Source organism: Nerophis lumbriciformis, linkage group LG01 (genome assembly GCF_033978685.3).
Source record: "Nerophis lumbriciformis linkage group LG01, RoL_Nlum_v2.1, whole genome shotgun sequence".
NCBI classification, from domain to species: Eukaryota; Metazoa; Chordata; class Actinopteri; order Syngnathiformes; family Syngnathidae; genus Nerophis; species Nerophis lumbriciformis.
The window spans coordinates 76,039,928-76,055,992 of record NC_084548.2 but is presented as its reverse complement, the minus strand read 5'-3'; the positions used below and the strand labels follow the sequence as shown (position 1 = coordinate 76,055,992).

Genomic DNA, 16,065 nt, shown 5'->3' with positions numbered 1-16,065 from the left:
TAGTTCTTGTCACCATGAAAAAAGGCTGTCCTCACTCAGGTCCGCATGGAGCTGGAGGGGGCGTGGCTTCCAGCTCCGGCTGAAAATCGGGAGATTTTCGGGAGAATATTTGTCCCGGGAGGTTTTCGGGAGAGGCGCTGAATTTCGGGAGTCTCCCGGAAAATTCGGGAGGGTTGGCAAGTATGATTATCGGACATAAATATTATTGTCAAAAATATTTATTTTGTTAGTACCGGAAGTGGCCACAGTCCAGTCTCGCGCCCCTAACGGACGGGGGGGAGGGGAAAGAAGCAACCTTGCAGCACGTGCCGGTGATGACGTCACGTGGGTGGAGGGGGGGAGGGAGGGGGACGCGCGCGCGTGCACCTGTCAGGTGACGTTCAAAACGGACGCGCGTGCACCTATACTCTTTCCCGCGCTTTTGGTCTTGACACGACCAGGACCAGAACGAGGACGAGGACGAGGACGAAAGCCAGCACCAGACCAAGAACCAGGACCTAGGACTGGACTTGAAGCAGACCTGGACCAGGACTTGAAGCAGACCTGGACCAGGACTTGAAGCAGAAGTCTCTCCGCCCGGACATGTCGTCCACTTCCGCATTCCCCGGGCGTCCATGATCCCAGCAGGAAGCCAAGAACCGGTCTGTCCGGCCCATCAGGAGCCCGCTGCTGCCGGGGCCAGGACGATGCTTCCCGGCGTCAGAAGGGCGGCATGGAGAGCTGCTGCCGCTGCTGCCTGCCCTGCTTGCGGCGCCTGTGGGACCGCGTCTGGCCGGACGTGCGCTCCCCCGACCACGTGATCGTCAACCGGGCCGCGCATGGCGCTGAGATCCGGACGGTGTCGGGCGACGTCCGCGGGCCGGTGCCGGTGCCGTCGCCCAAGAGGAGGCCGGTGCAGCTGTACGCCGCGCTCTTCGACTTCGAGGCCCGCAGTGACGACGAGCTGACGGTGCGGGAGGGCGACAAGCTGTCGGTGCTGGAGCAGCGCGGCCATTACGTGCTGGCCAAGAAGCTGACTGGATCTCTGGAGTCCGGACTGCTGCCCGCCAGCTATGTGGCGGTTCTGCAGGACGAGTTCGCCAAACACAAGTCAGTAACACACCTGCTCCACTTCCTCTATTAATGCTGATAGATCTTATTCTTACTACTTGTCTATTATCACCACAATACTATTAGTATTAATAATAATCATCATAATCAATCAATCAATGTTTATTTATATAGCCCAAGTGTCTCAAAGGGCTGCACAAGCCACAACGACATCCGCGGTACAGAGCCCACATATGGGCAAGGAAAAACTCACCCCAGTGGGACGTCGATGTGAATGACTATGAGAAACCTTGGAGAGGACTGCATATGTGGGTAACAAACCCCCTCCCTCTAGGGGAGACCGAAAGCAATGGATGTCGAGTGGGTCTGACATAATATTGTGAGAGTCCAGTCCATAGTGGATCTAACATAATAGTGAGAGTCCAGTCCATAGTGGATCTAACATAATAGTGAGAGTCCAGTCCATAGTGGATCTAACATAATAGTGTGGGAGTCCAGTCCATAGTGGATCTAACATAATAGTGTGAGAGTCCAGTCCATAGTGGATCTAACATAATAGTGAGAGTCCAGTCCATAGTGGATCTAACATAATAGTGTGAGAGTCCAGTCCATAGTGGATCTAACATAATAGTGTGAGAGTCCAGTCCATAGTGGATCTAACATAATAGTGAGAGTCCAGTCCATAGTAGATCTAACATAATAGTGAGAGTCCAGTCGATAGTGGATCCAACATAATAGTGAGTCTAGTCCATAGTGGATCTAACATAATAGTGAGAGTCCAGTCCATAGTGGATCTAACATAATAGTGTGAGAGTCCAGTCCATAGTGGATCTAACATAATAGTGTGAGAGTCCAGTTCATAGTGGATCTAACATAATAGTGAGAGTCCAGTCCATAGTGGATCTAACATAATAGTGTGAGAGTCCAGTCCATAGTGGATCTAACATAATAGTGTGAGAGTCCAGTCCATAGTGGATCTAACATAATAGTGAGGGTCCAGTCCATAGTGGATCCAACATAATAGTGAGTCTAGTCCATAGTGGATCTAACATAATAGTGTAAGTCTAGTCCATAGTGAATCTAACATAATAGTGTGAGTCCAGTCCATAGTGGATCTAACATAATAATGTGAGTCCAGTCCATAGTGGAGCCAGCATAATATTGTGAGAGTCCAGTCCATAGTGGATCTAACATAATAGTGTGAGTCTAGTCCATAGTGAATCTAACATAATAGTGTGAGAGTCCAGTCCATAGTGGATCTAACATAACAGTGTGAGAGTCCAGTCCATAGTGGATCTAACATAATAGTGAGAGTCCAGTCCATAGCGGATCTAACATAATAGTGAGAGTCCAGTCCATAGTGGATCTAACATAATAGTGTGAGAGTCCAGTCCATAGTGGATCTAACATAATAGTGTGAGAGTCCGGTCCATAGTGGATCTAACATAATAGTGTGAGAGTCCAGTCCATAGTGGATCTAACATAATAGTGTGAGAGTCCGGTCCATAGTGGATCTAACATAATAGTGTGAGAGTCCAGTCCATAGTGGATCTAACATAATAGTGTGAGACTCCAGTCCATAGTGGATCTAACATAATAGTGAGAGTCCAGTTCATAGTGGATCTAACATAATAGTGTGAGAGTCCAGTCCATAGTGGATCTAACATAATAGTGAGAGTCCAGTCCATAGTGGATCTAACATAATAGTGTGAGAGTCCAGTCCATAGTGGGTCTAACATAATAGTGAGAGTCCAGTTCATAGTGGATCTAACATAATAGTGAGAGTCCAGTCCATAGTGGATCTAACATAATAGTGAGAGTCCAGTCCATAGTGGATCTAACATAATAGTGTGAGACTCCAGTCCATAGTGGATCTAACATAATAGTGAGAGTCCAGTTCATAGTGGATCTAACATAATAGTGTGAGAGTCCAGTCCATAGTGGATCTAACATAATAGTGAGAGTCCAGTCCATAGTGGATCTAACATAATAGTGTGAGAGTCCAGTCCATAGTGGGTCTAACATAATAGTGAGAGTCCAGTTCATAGTGGATCTAACATAATAGTGAGAGTCCAGTCCATAGTGGATCTAACATAATAGTGAGAGTCCAGTCCATAGTGGATCTAACATAATAGTGTGAGAGTCCAGTCCATAGTGGATCTAACATAATAGTGTGAGTCTAGTCCATAGTGAATCTATCATAATAGTGTGAGTCTAGTCCATAGTGAATCTAACATAATAGTGAGGGTCCAGTCCATAGTGGATCCAACATAATAGTGAGTCTAGTCCATAGTGGATCTAACATAATAGTGTAAGTCTAGTCTATAGTGAATCTAACATAATAGTGTGAGTCCAGTCCATAGTGGATCTAACATAATAGTGAGAGTCCAGTCCATAGTGGATCTAACATAATAGTGTGAGAGTCCAGTTCATAGTGGATCTAACATAATAGTGTGAGAGTCCAGTCCATAGTGGATCTAACATAATAGTGTGAGAGTCCAGTCCATAGTGGATCTAACATAATAGTGAGAGTCCAGTCCATAGTGGATCTAACATAATAGTGTGAGAGTCCAGTCCATAGTAGATCTAACATAATAGTGAGAGTCCAGTTCATAGTGGATCTAACATAATAGTGAGAGTCCAGTCCATAGTGGATCTAACATAATAGTGTGAGAGTCCAGTCCATAGTGGATCTAACATAATAGTGAGAGTCCAGTCCATAGTGGATCTATCATAATAGTGAGAGTCCAGTCCATAGTGGATCTAACATAATAGTGAGAGTCCAGTCCATAGTGGATCTAACATAATAGTGTGAGAGTCCAGTCCATAGTGGATCTAACATAATAGTGTGAGAGTCCAGTCCATAGTGGATCTAACATAATACTGAGAGTCCAGTCCATAGTAGATCTAACATAATAGTGAGAGTCCAGTCCATAGTGGATCTAACATAATAGTGAGAGTCCAGTCCATAGTGGATCTAACATAATACTGAGAGTCCAGTCCATAGTAGATCTAACATAATAGTGTGAGTCCAGTCCATAGTGAATCTAACATAATACTGAGAGTCCAGTCCATAGTAGATCTAACATAATAGTGAGAGTCCAGTCCATAGTGGATCTAGCATAACAGTGTGAGAGTCCAGTCCATAGTGGATCTAACATAATAGTGAGAGTCCAGTCCATAGTGGGTCTAACATAATAGTGAGAGTCCAGTCCATAGTGGATCTAACATAATAGTGAGAGTCCAGTCCATAGTGGGTCTAACATAATAGTGAGAGTCCAGTCCATAGTGGATCTAACATAATAGTGAGAGTCCAGTCTATAGTGGATCTAACATAATAGTGAGAGTCCAGTCCATAGTGGATCTAACATAATAGTGAGAGTCCAGTCCATAGTGGATCTAACATAATAGTGAGAGTCCAGTCCATAGTGGATCTAACATAATAATGAGAGTCCAGTCCATAGTGGATCTAACATAACAGTGTGAGAGTCCAGTCCATAGTGGATCTAACATAATAGTGAGAGTCCAGTCCATAGCGGATCTAACATAATAGTGAGAGTCCAGTCCATAGTGGATCTAACATAATAGTGTGAGAGTCCAGTCCATAGTGGATCTAACATAATAGTGTGAGAGTCCGGTCCGTAGTGGATCTAACATAATAGTGAGAGTCCAGTCTATAGTGGATCTAACATAATAGTGAGAGTCCAGTCCATAGTGGATCTAACATAATAGTGAGAGTCCAGTCCATAGTGGATCTAACATAATAGTGAGAGTCCAGTCCATAGTGGATCTAACATAATAATGAGAGTCCAGTCCATAGTGGATCTAACATAACAGTGTGAGAGTCCAGTCCATAGTGGATCTAACATAATAGTGAGAGTCCAGTCCATAGCGGATCTAACATAATAGTGAGAGTCCAGTCCATAGTGGATCTAACATAATAGTGTGAGAGTCCAGTCCATAGTGGATCTAACATAATAGTGTGAGAGTCCGGTCCATAGTGGATCTAACATAATAGTGTGAGAGTCCAGTCCATAGTGGATATAACAAAATAGTGTGAGAGTCCAGTCCGTAGTGGATCTAACATAATAGTGTGAGAGTCCAGTCCATAGTGGATCTAACATAATAGTGAGAGTCCAGTCCATAGTGGATCTAACATAATAGTGTGAGAGTCCAGTCCATAGTAGATCTAACATAATAGTGAGAGTCCAGTCCATAGTGGATCTAACATAATAGTGAGAGTCCAGTCCATAGTGGATCTAACATAATAATGAGAGTCCAGTCCATAGTGGATCTAACATAACAGTGTGAGAGTCCAGTCCATAGTGGATCTAACATAATAGTGAGAGTCCAGTCCATAGCGGATCTAACATAATAGTGAGAGTCCAGTCCATAGTGGATCTAACATAATAGTGTGAGAGTCCAGTCCATAGTGGATCTAACATAATAGTGTGAGAGTCCGGTCCGTAGTGGATCTAACATAATAGTGAGAGTCCAGTCTATAGTGGATCTAACATAATAGTGAGAGTCCAGTCCATAGTGGATCTAACATAATAGTGAGAGTCCAGTCCATAGTGGATCTAACATAATAGTGAGAGTCCAGTCCATAGTGGATCCAACATAATAATGAGAGTCCAGTCCATAGTGGATCTAACATAACAGTGTGAGAGTCCAGTCCATAGTGGATCTAACATAATAGTGAGAGTCCAGTCCATAGCGGATCTAACATAATAGTGAGAGTCCAGTCCATAGTGGATCTAACATAATAGTGTGAGAGTCCAGTCCATAGTGGATCTAACATAATAGTGTGAGAGTCCGGTCCATAGTGGATCTAACATAATAGTGTGAGAGTCCAGTCCATAGTGGATATAACAAAATAGTGTGAGAGTCCAGTCCGTAGTGGATCTAACATAATAGTGTGAGAGTCCAGTCCATAGTGGATCTAACATAATAGTGAGAGTCCAGTCCATAGTGGATCTAACATAATAGTGTGAGAGTCCAGTCCATAGTAGATCTAACATAATAGTGTGAGTGTCCAGTCCATAGTGGATCTAACATAATAGTGTGAGAGTCCAGTCCATAGTGGATCTAACATAATAGTGAGAGTCCAGTCCATAGTGGATCTAACATAATAGTGTGAGAGTCCAGTCCATAGTGGATCTAACATAATAGTGTGAGAGTCCAGTCCATAGTGGATCTAACATAATAGTGAGAGTCCAGTCCATAGTGGATCTAACATAACAGTGTGAGAGTCCAGTCCATAGTGGATCTAACATAATAGTGAGAGTCCAGTCCATAGTGGATCTAACATAATAGTGAGAGTCCAGTCCATAGTGGATCTAACATAATAGTGAGAGTCCAGTCCATAGTGGATCTAACATAATAGTGAGAGTCCAGTCCATAGTGGATCTAACATACTAGTGAGAGTCCAGTCTATAGTGGATCTAACATAATAGTGAGAGTACAGTCCATAGTGGATCTAACATAATAGTGAGAGTCCAGTCCATAGTGGATCTAACATAATAGTGAGAGTCCAGTCCATAATGGATCTAACATAATAGTGAAAGTCCAGTCCATAGTGGATCTAACATAATAGTGTGAGAATCCAGTCCATAGTAGATCTAACATAATAGTGAGAGTCCAGTCCATAGTGGATCTAACATAATAGTGAGAGTCCAGTCCATAGTGAATCTAACATAACAGTAAGAGTCCAGTCCATAGTGGGGCCAGCAGGAAACCATCCCGAGCGGAGACGGGTCAGCAGCACAGAGATGTTCCCAACCGATACACAGGCGAGCGGTCCACCCCGGGTCTTGACTCTGGACAGCCAGCACTTCATCCATGGCCACCGGACCTGTGTGTCTCCCCTTCCACGCAGGAAAGGGGGGCAGAGGAGAAAAGAAAAGAAACGGCAGATCAACTGGTCTAACAGGGGGGCTATTTAAAGGCTAGAGTATACAAATGAGTTTTAAGATGGGACTTAAATGCTTCTACTGAGGTAGCATCTCTAACTGTTACTGCTAGAACATTCCATAGTACTGGAGCCCCAATAGAAAACGCTCTATAGCCCGCAGACTTTTTTTGGGCCCTGGGAATCACTAATAAGCCGGAGTTCTTTGAAGGCAGATTTCTTGCCGGGACATATGGTACAATACAATCAGCAAGATAGGACGGAGCTAGACCGTGTAGTATTTTATACCTAAGTAGTAAAACCATAAAGTCACATCTTAAGTGTGCAGGTGAGACAGTATAGGTATACTGTATATATAAGTATATATGTATATAAAGGTATATACAGTATAGGTATATATATGTATGTGTGGGAAAAAAATCACAAGACTATTTCATCTCTACAGGCCTGTTTCATGAGGGGGTTCCCTCAATCATCAGGAGATTTTAATGGGAGCATTCACATACCATGGTTTATATAGGGCACAGAGTGGGTGGGTACAGGCTGGCGTAGGGGCGTGGTGATTGGCTCATGTGTTACCTAGGAGGTGTTTCCGTCTGTGGCGGCATGCTGTTACAATTTCGCTGCGCTTGTTGAGGGATGACAGGTCTGGACGGTAAATAATAAACAGTTTCTCTTTCAAGCATAGGTTGCATCTTTTATTACCACTATTGTAAGGTGTGCTGGATGCAAGAATTTGCCATGTTATTGAATATTCAACATTATTGTCTTTGAGGTCCCAAATGTGTTTGCTGAGTTCTGTGGTATTCCGCAGGTTTTGGTTCCTGAAAGAAGCCTTGTGATTGTTCCATCTGGTTTTGAACTCTCCCTCGGTTAATCCTACATATATGTATATATGTATATAAAGGTATATACAGTATAGGCGTAATATGATCAAACTTTCTTGTTCTTGTCAAAAGTCTAGCAGCCGCATTTTGTACCAACTGTAATCTTTTAATGCTAGACATAGGGAGACCCCAAAATAATAGGTTACAGTAGTCGAGACGAGACGTAACGAACGCATGAATAATGATCTCAGCGTCGCTAGTGGACAAAATGGAACGAATTTTAGCGATATTACGGAGATGAAAGAAGGCCGTTTTAGTAACACTCTTAATGTGTGACTCAAACGAGAGAGTTGGGTCGAAGATAATACCCAGATTCTTATGCTTATTCTAGATGTCTATTATCACCACAATACTATTATTATTCATAATAATCATTATAATGCTTATTGTAGATGTCTATTATCACCACAATACTATTAGTATTCATAATAATCATTATAATGCTTATTCTAGATGTCTATTATCACCACAATACTATTGGTATTCATAATAATCATTATAATGCTTATTCTAGATGTCTATTATCACCACAATACTATTAGTATTCATAATAATCATTATAATGCTTATTGTAGATGTCTATTATCACCTCAATACTATTAGTATTCATAATAATCATTGTAATGCTTATTCTAGATGTCTATTATCACCACAATACTATTATTATTCATAATAATCATTATAATGCTTATTGTAGATGTCTATTATCACCACAATACTATTAGTATTCATAATAATCATTATAATGCTTATTCTAGATGTCTATTATCACCACAATACTATTGGTATTCATAATAATCATTATAATGCTTATTCTAGATGTCTATTATCACCACAATACTATTAGTATTCATAATAATCATTATAATGCTTATTGTAGATGTCTATTATCACCTCAATACTATTAGTATTCATAATAATCATTGTAATGCTTATTCTAGATGTCTATTATCACCACAATACTATTAGTATTCATAATAATCATTATAATGCTTATTGTAGATGTCTATTATCACCACAATACTATTAGTATTCATAATAATCATTATAATGCTTATTGTAGATGTCTATTATCACCACAATACTATCAGTATTCATAATAATCATTATAATGCTTATTCTAGATGTCTATTATCTCCACAATACTATTAGTATTCATAATAATCATTATAATGCTTATTGTAGATGTCTATTATCACCACAATACTATTAGTATTCATAATACTCATTATAATGCTTATTCTAGATGTCTATTATCACCACAATACTATTAGTATTCATAATACTCATAATGCTTATTGTAGATGTCTATTATCACCACAATACTATTAGTATTCATAATAATCATTATAATGCTTATTCTAGATGTCTATTATCACCACAATACTATTAGTATTCATAATACTCATTATAATGTTTATTGTAGATGTCTATTATCACCACAATACTATTAGTATTCATAATAATTATTATAATGCTTATTCTAGATGTCTATTATCACCTCAATACTATTCTTATTCATAATAATCATTATAATGCTTATTGTAGATGTCTATTATCACCACAATACTATTAGTATTCATAATAATCATTATAATGCTTATTCTTGATGTCTATTATCACCACAATACTATTAGTATTCATAATAATCATTATAATGCTTATTCTAGATGTCTATATCACCACAATACTATTAGTATTCATAATAATCATTATAATGCTTATTGTAGATGTCTATTATCACCTCAATACTATTAGTATTCATAATAATCATTATAATGCTTATTCTAGATGTCTATTATCACCACAATACTATTAGTATTCATAATAATCATTATAATGCTTATTGTAGATGTCTATTATCACCTCAATACTATTAGTATTCATAATAATCATTATAATGCTTATTCTAGATGTCTATTATCACCACAATACTATTAGTATTCATAATAATCATTATAATGCTTATTGTAGATGTCTATTATCACCACAATACTATTAGTATTCATAATACGATAATTATAATGCTGTTCAGTGAGCATCCAAAATAAAGTATATTTTTAATGACACTTTTTTCTAGAATATCAAATGAAAGTAAAAGGTCAAGAAAAAAAACACAAATAAAAATGTTTGTTGACAAATTGCTAGCATGTAGCTAGCTGCTAAGTGTGAGGTCCAAGGTGAGTTTTGAAACTGCAACTTTGTTGATGCTAACCTCTCACTTTTATTTGGGGTTTTCTACCACAAGCGGTTGACTCGCTTGAACGGTCAAATGAGTGAGATGTTTATCACCTCACTGACCTCACAGAATCACAATATCATCATTAAAAGAACGATCCGCTAGCTTAGCGGCTAACTCTGTTCAGCCTTTCTGAAACTAATCCAAGGTTTCATTTTCCAACGCTTTATCCTTCAATCGACACATGATACGATTTTAGCATTGTTGCAGCTAAAGCTAGCCTAACGCTAGCAGGGAAAATGTGCTGACTCATGGTTGCAAAGAGGTTTTGCTTTCAATGAAACCCGAGCGTCACGCCTCCTGTGATCGCTGGGGCCGCGACAACAAAACTCCATCTGAAACCGAGCAGACCAGTTTGATGTTTATATTCGTCGCCTGACTCCGGTGCGGGTTCTAAAGATGCCGTGTGCTGTGGTTGCAGGTGGTACTACGGCAACATCATCCGCACCAAAGCGGAGAAGCTGCTGCTGGCCTCCCAAAACAAGGATGGCTGCTTCCTGGTGCGCATCAGTGAGAGTCACAGTGACGAGTACACCATCTCAGGTGAGAGGCACGCCCTGGTCTGTTAGCGCCCACGCTAGACCGAGTACACAATCTCAGGTGAGCGGCACGCCCTGGTCTGTTAGTGCCCATGCTAGACCGAGTACACAATCTCAGGTGAGCGGCACGCCCTGGTCTGTTAGCGCCCACGCTAGACCGAGTACACAATCTCAGGTGAGCGGCACGCCCTGGTCTGTTAGCGCCCACGCTAGCCCGAGTACAACATGGGGAGTGTTGCCAACATGCTGCTGCTTCAAAGCAAATCCATGCTTGGTTAGCTTGCCAGTAACACTCATGAACATAACTAGCTTTGTGCTAAGTTGTCGTTTTAGTGACGTACCAAAGAAGCTACAGCCGAGCTAAGACATAGCTGGCGAGGTGATGATGCGGCATATTTAGCAGCTAACTTAATGCTAAGTTGTAGCTATAGTTATTTGTGTCCAGTATAGCACCTAAGGAAACTAAAGCTATACTAAGCCCTAGAGATATATTTAGCAGCTAGTTCTACGCTAAGTCATAGTTATGGTAGTGATAATGTAGCATATTTAGCAGTTAGCTTCATGCTAAGTCACAGCAGTGGTAGTGATGATACAGCATGTTTGGCAGTTAGCCTCATGCTAACTCACATCAGTCGTAGTTATGATATGACATGTTTAGCAGTTAGCCTCATGCTAACTCACATCAGTCGTAGTTATGATATGGCATGCTTAGCAGTTAGCTTCATGCTAAGTCACAGCAGTGGTAGTGATGATACTGAATGATTAGCAGTTAGCTTCATGCTAAGTCACATCAGTTGTAGTTATGATATGGCATGCTTAGCAGTTAGCTTCATGCTAAGTCACAGCAGTGGTAGTGATGATACTGAATGATTAGCAGTTAGCTTCATGCTAAGTCACGGCAGTGGTAGTGATGATACGGCACATTTAGCAGTTAGCTTCATGCTAAGTCACAGCAGTGGTAGTGATACGGCATGTTTAGCAGTTAGCTTCATGCTAACTCACATCAGTTGTAGTTATGATATGGCATGCTTAGCAGTTAGCTTCATGCTAACTCCCAGCAGTGGTAGTGATGATACTGAATGATTAGCAGTTAACTTCATGCTGAGTCACAGCAGTGGTAGTGATGATACTGAATGTTTAGTAGTTAGCTTCATGCTAAGTCACAGCAGTGGTAGTGATGATACTGAATGTTTAGTAGTTAGCTTCATGCTAAGTCACAGCAGTGGTAGTGATGATACTGAATGATTAGCAGTTAGCTTCATGCTAAGTCACAGCAGTGGTAGTGATGATACGGCACGTTTAGCAGTTAGCTTCATGCTAAGTCACAGCAGTGGTAGTGATGATACGGCATGTTTGGCAGTTAGCATCATGCTAAGTCACAGCAGTGGTAGTGATGATACTGAATGTTTAGTAGTTAGCTTCATGCTAAGTCACAGCAGTGGTAGTGATGATACAGCATGTTTGGCAGTTAGCCTCATGCTAACTCACATCAGTTGTTGTTATGATATGGCATGCTTAGCAGTTAGCTTCATGCTAAGTCACAGCAGTGTTAGTGATGATACTGAATGATTAGCAGTTAGCTTCATGCTAAGTCACAGCAGTGGTAGTGATGATACTGAATGTTTAGCAGTTAGCTTCATGCTAAGTCACAGCAGTGGTAGTGATGATACTGAATGTTTAGCAGTTAGTTTCATGCTAAATCACAGCAGTGGTAGTGATGATACTGAATGATTAGCAGTTAGCTTCATGCTAAGTCACAGCAGTGGTAGTGATGATACTGAATGTTTAGCAGTTAGCTTCATGCTAAGTCACAGCAGTGGTAGTGATGATACTGAATGATTAGCAGTTAGCTTCATGCTAAGTCACAGCAGTGGGAGTGATGATACGGCATGTTTAGCAGTTAGCTTCATGCTAAGTCACAGCAGTGGTAGTGATGATACTGAATGTTTAGTAGTTAGCTTCATGCTAAGTCACAGCAGTGGTAGTGATGATACTGAATGATTAGCAGTTAGCCTCATGCTAACTCACATTAGTTGTAGTTATGATATGGCATGTTTAGCAGTTAGCTTCATGCTAAGTCACAGCAGTGGTAGTGATGATATGGCATGTTTAGCAGTTAGCTTCATGCTAACTCACATCAGTTGTAGTTATGATATGGCATGCTTAGCAGTTAGCTTCATGCTAACTCCCAGCAGTGGTAGTGATGATACTGAATGATTAGCAGTTAACTTCATGCTAAGTCACAGCAGTGGTAGTGATGATACTGAATGTTTAGTAGTTAGCTTCATGCTAAGTCACAGCAGTGGTAGTGATGATACTGAATGTTTAGTAGTTAGCTTCATGCTAAGTCACAGCAGTGGTAGTGATGATACTGAATGTTTAGTAGTTAGCTTCATGCTAACTCACATCAGTTGTAGTTATGATATGGCATGCTTAGCAGTTAGCTTCATGCTAACTCCCAGCAGTGGTAGTGATGATACTGAATGATTAGCAGTTAGCTTCATGCTAAGTCACAGCAGTGGTAGTGATGATACTGAATGATTAGCAGTTAGCTTCATGCTAAGTCACAGCAGTGGTAGTGATGATACTGAATGATTAGTAGTTAGCTTCATGCTAAGTCACAGCTGTGATAGTGATGATACTGAATGATTAGCAGTTAGCTTCATGCTAACTCACATTAGTTGTAGTTATGATATGGCATGTTTAGCAGTTAGCTTCATGCTAAGTCACAGCAGTGGTAGTGATGATATGGCATGTTTAGCAGTTAGCTTCATGCTAACTCACATCAGTTGTAGTTATGATATGGCATGCTTAGCAGTTAGCTTCATGCTAAGTCACAGCAGTGGTAGTGATGATACTGAATGATTAGCAGTTAGCTTCATGCTAAGTCACAGCAGTGGTAGTGATGATACGGCACGTTTAGCAGTTAGCTTCATGCTAAGTCACAGCAGTGGTAGTGATATGGCATGTTTAGCAGTTAGCTTCATGCTAACTCACATCAGTTGTAGTTATGATATAGCATGCTTAGCAGTTAGCTTCATGCTAACTCCCAGCAGTGGTAGTGATGATACTGAATGATTAGCAGTTAGCTTCATGCTAAGTCATAGCAGTGGTAGTGATGATACTGAATGTTTAGCAGTTAGCTTCATGCTAAGTCACAGCAGTTGTAGTTATGATATAGCATGCTTAGCAGTTAGCTTCATGCTAACTCACATCAGTTGTAGTTATGATATAGCATGCTTAGCAGTTAGCTTCATGCTAACTCACATCAGTTGTAGTTATGATATAGCATGCTTAGCAGTTAGCTTCATGCTAACTCCCAGCAGTGGTAGTGATGATACTGAATGATTAGCAGTTAGCTTCATGCTAAGTCCCAGCAGTGGTAGTGATAATACGGCACATTTAGCAGTTAGCTTCATGCTAAGTCACAGCAGTGGTAGTGATGATACTGAATGTTTAGCAGTTAGCTTCATGCTAAGTCACAGCAGTGGTAGTGATGATACGGCACATTTAGCAGTTAGCTTCATGCTAAGGACATAGCTGTATGTTTTCCAAAGTAACAATGGTCGTCTTCCAGCCCGTAGCGAGGGGAAGGTGATCCACTTCCGCATCCAGCGCTCGTCCATCGGCGCCTACTTCGTGTCGGACAAGCTGTCCTTCGGCACGCTGGGCGAGCTGGTCTCGTACTACCAGAAGAACCCTCGCAGCCTGGGTGTGATGCTGGAGGAGGCGTGCGCTCAGCAGGTAAACACAACATCCTTCCTCTTCTTCCATGATGGCTTCCTTTCTGATAACAAACCCTTACTTGCCTCCAGTAAAGGCCTGCCACTCTCTTCCGTTGAGTAACAGGACAACCGCAGCTCTTTCAATGATGTCAACACTTTGATGGTCACATTTCACTTCACTATAATTCAGGAATATCTTTGATTTATTGTCAACATTAATAACTGTAAATTGTTTTCAATTGACATTTCAAGACTTACCTCATTTTATTCCTTTTTGATCATTTAGCATTTGTATGTGCTAAAATTATATGAGCCAATCAAACAGATAATTGGGATCTAAATGTGCTAATTAAAATGTGAGATAATTTTATTAAATTGTCCAACAATTTGAAAAATATATTCATACAGTGATGTGAATTCATTATGTATTGATGGTCTTTTCATTTGGTTTTTTTCCAATAATTTCACTCATTTCATGTTTGTATTATTATTTGTATCACTGTAATAGTAGTATTTACTCTTTTTTTTTTTCTTGGAGGGATTTTTGTGTCAAAAGGAAATAAAAATAAAAATCAATATATTAGTAGTATCAATTTATTCATTAAAATGTTCAATCATTTATCAAATTGCAGAGGTGGGTAGTAACACGCTACATTTACTCCGTTACATCTACTTGAGTAACTTTTGGGATAAATTGTACTTCTAAGAGTAGTTTTAATGCAACATACTTTTACTTTTACTTGAGTATATTTATAGAGAAGAAACGCTACTTTTACTCCGCTACTTTTATCTACATTCAGCTCGCTACTCGCTACTAATTTTTATCGATCTGTTAATGCACGCTTTGTTTGTTTTGGTCTGTCAGACAGACCTCCATAGTGCCTGCGTTTCAACAAATACAGTCACTGGTGACGTTCACTCCGTTCCACCAATCAGATGCAGTCACTGGTGACGTTGGACCAATCAAACAGAGCCAGGGGTCACATGACCTGACTTAAACAAGTTGAAAAACTTATTGGGGTGTTACCAATTAGTGGTCAATTGTACGGAATATATACTGTACTGTGCAATCTACTAATACAAGTTCCAATCAATCAATCAAAAGTGTGAAGGAAAAAAGAAAATTTTTTATTTCAACCGTACACCCCGTCAAAAGCCTAAAGACTGACTGCACAGTTCCTGTCTTCACAATAAAAGTGCCGCTCCATCGCGCCTGCGCTTTCAAAATAAGAGTCTCCGAAAGCCTGCGCAAACAAGCTAGCAAGCTACGGAGTTTGCCGCCAATGTATTTCTTGTAAAGTGTACAAAAACGAATATGGAAGCTGGACAAATAAGATGCCAAAAACCAACCACTTTCATGTGGTATTAGACAGAAAGGAGGAACTTTTTTTCTCCTCCATTTGAAAACGTGGACGTTATCATCACTACTGTCTGATTCCAATCAATGCAAGTCATCAGAATCAGGTAATACACCAACTTATATTCTTGTCTTCATGAAAGAAAGGAATCTATATGTGTTAAACATGCATGTATATTCATTAAAACACTATTAACATGTAAACAAAAACGGCAAAAAAAACAAAAAAAAAATTATATACTGTATATATCAATGTATGTATATATATATATATATATATATATATATATATATATATATATATATGTGTGTGTGTGTGTGTGTGTGTGTGTGTGTGTGTATATATATATATATATA

At 40.2% G+C, this 16,065-nt stretch overlaps 1 protein-coding gene across 1 annotated transcript in view; it reads left to right on the top strand.

The window, feature by feature from the left end:
* The first annotated feature begins 340 nt into the window (after window positions 1-340).
* Window positions 341-16,065, top strand: part of srms (src-related kinase lacking C-terminal regulatory tyrosine and N-terminal myristylation sites) — a 29,666-nt gene continuing 13,941 nt past the window's right edge. Inside the window, exons 1-3 of the mRNA XM_061926021.1 lie at window positions 341-1,089; window positions 10,509-10,630; window positions 14,204-14,370. Of these exons, the coding sequence (XP_061782005.1) occupies window positions 713-1,089; window positions 10,509-10,630; window positions 14,204-14,370 (666 nt within the window). The 5' untranslated portion in view covers window positions 341-712. The remainder of the gene's footprint in view (window positions 1,090-10,508; window positions 10,631-14,203; window positions 14,371-16,065) is intronic.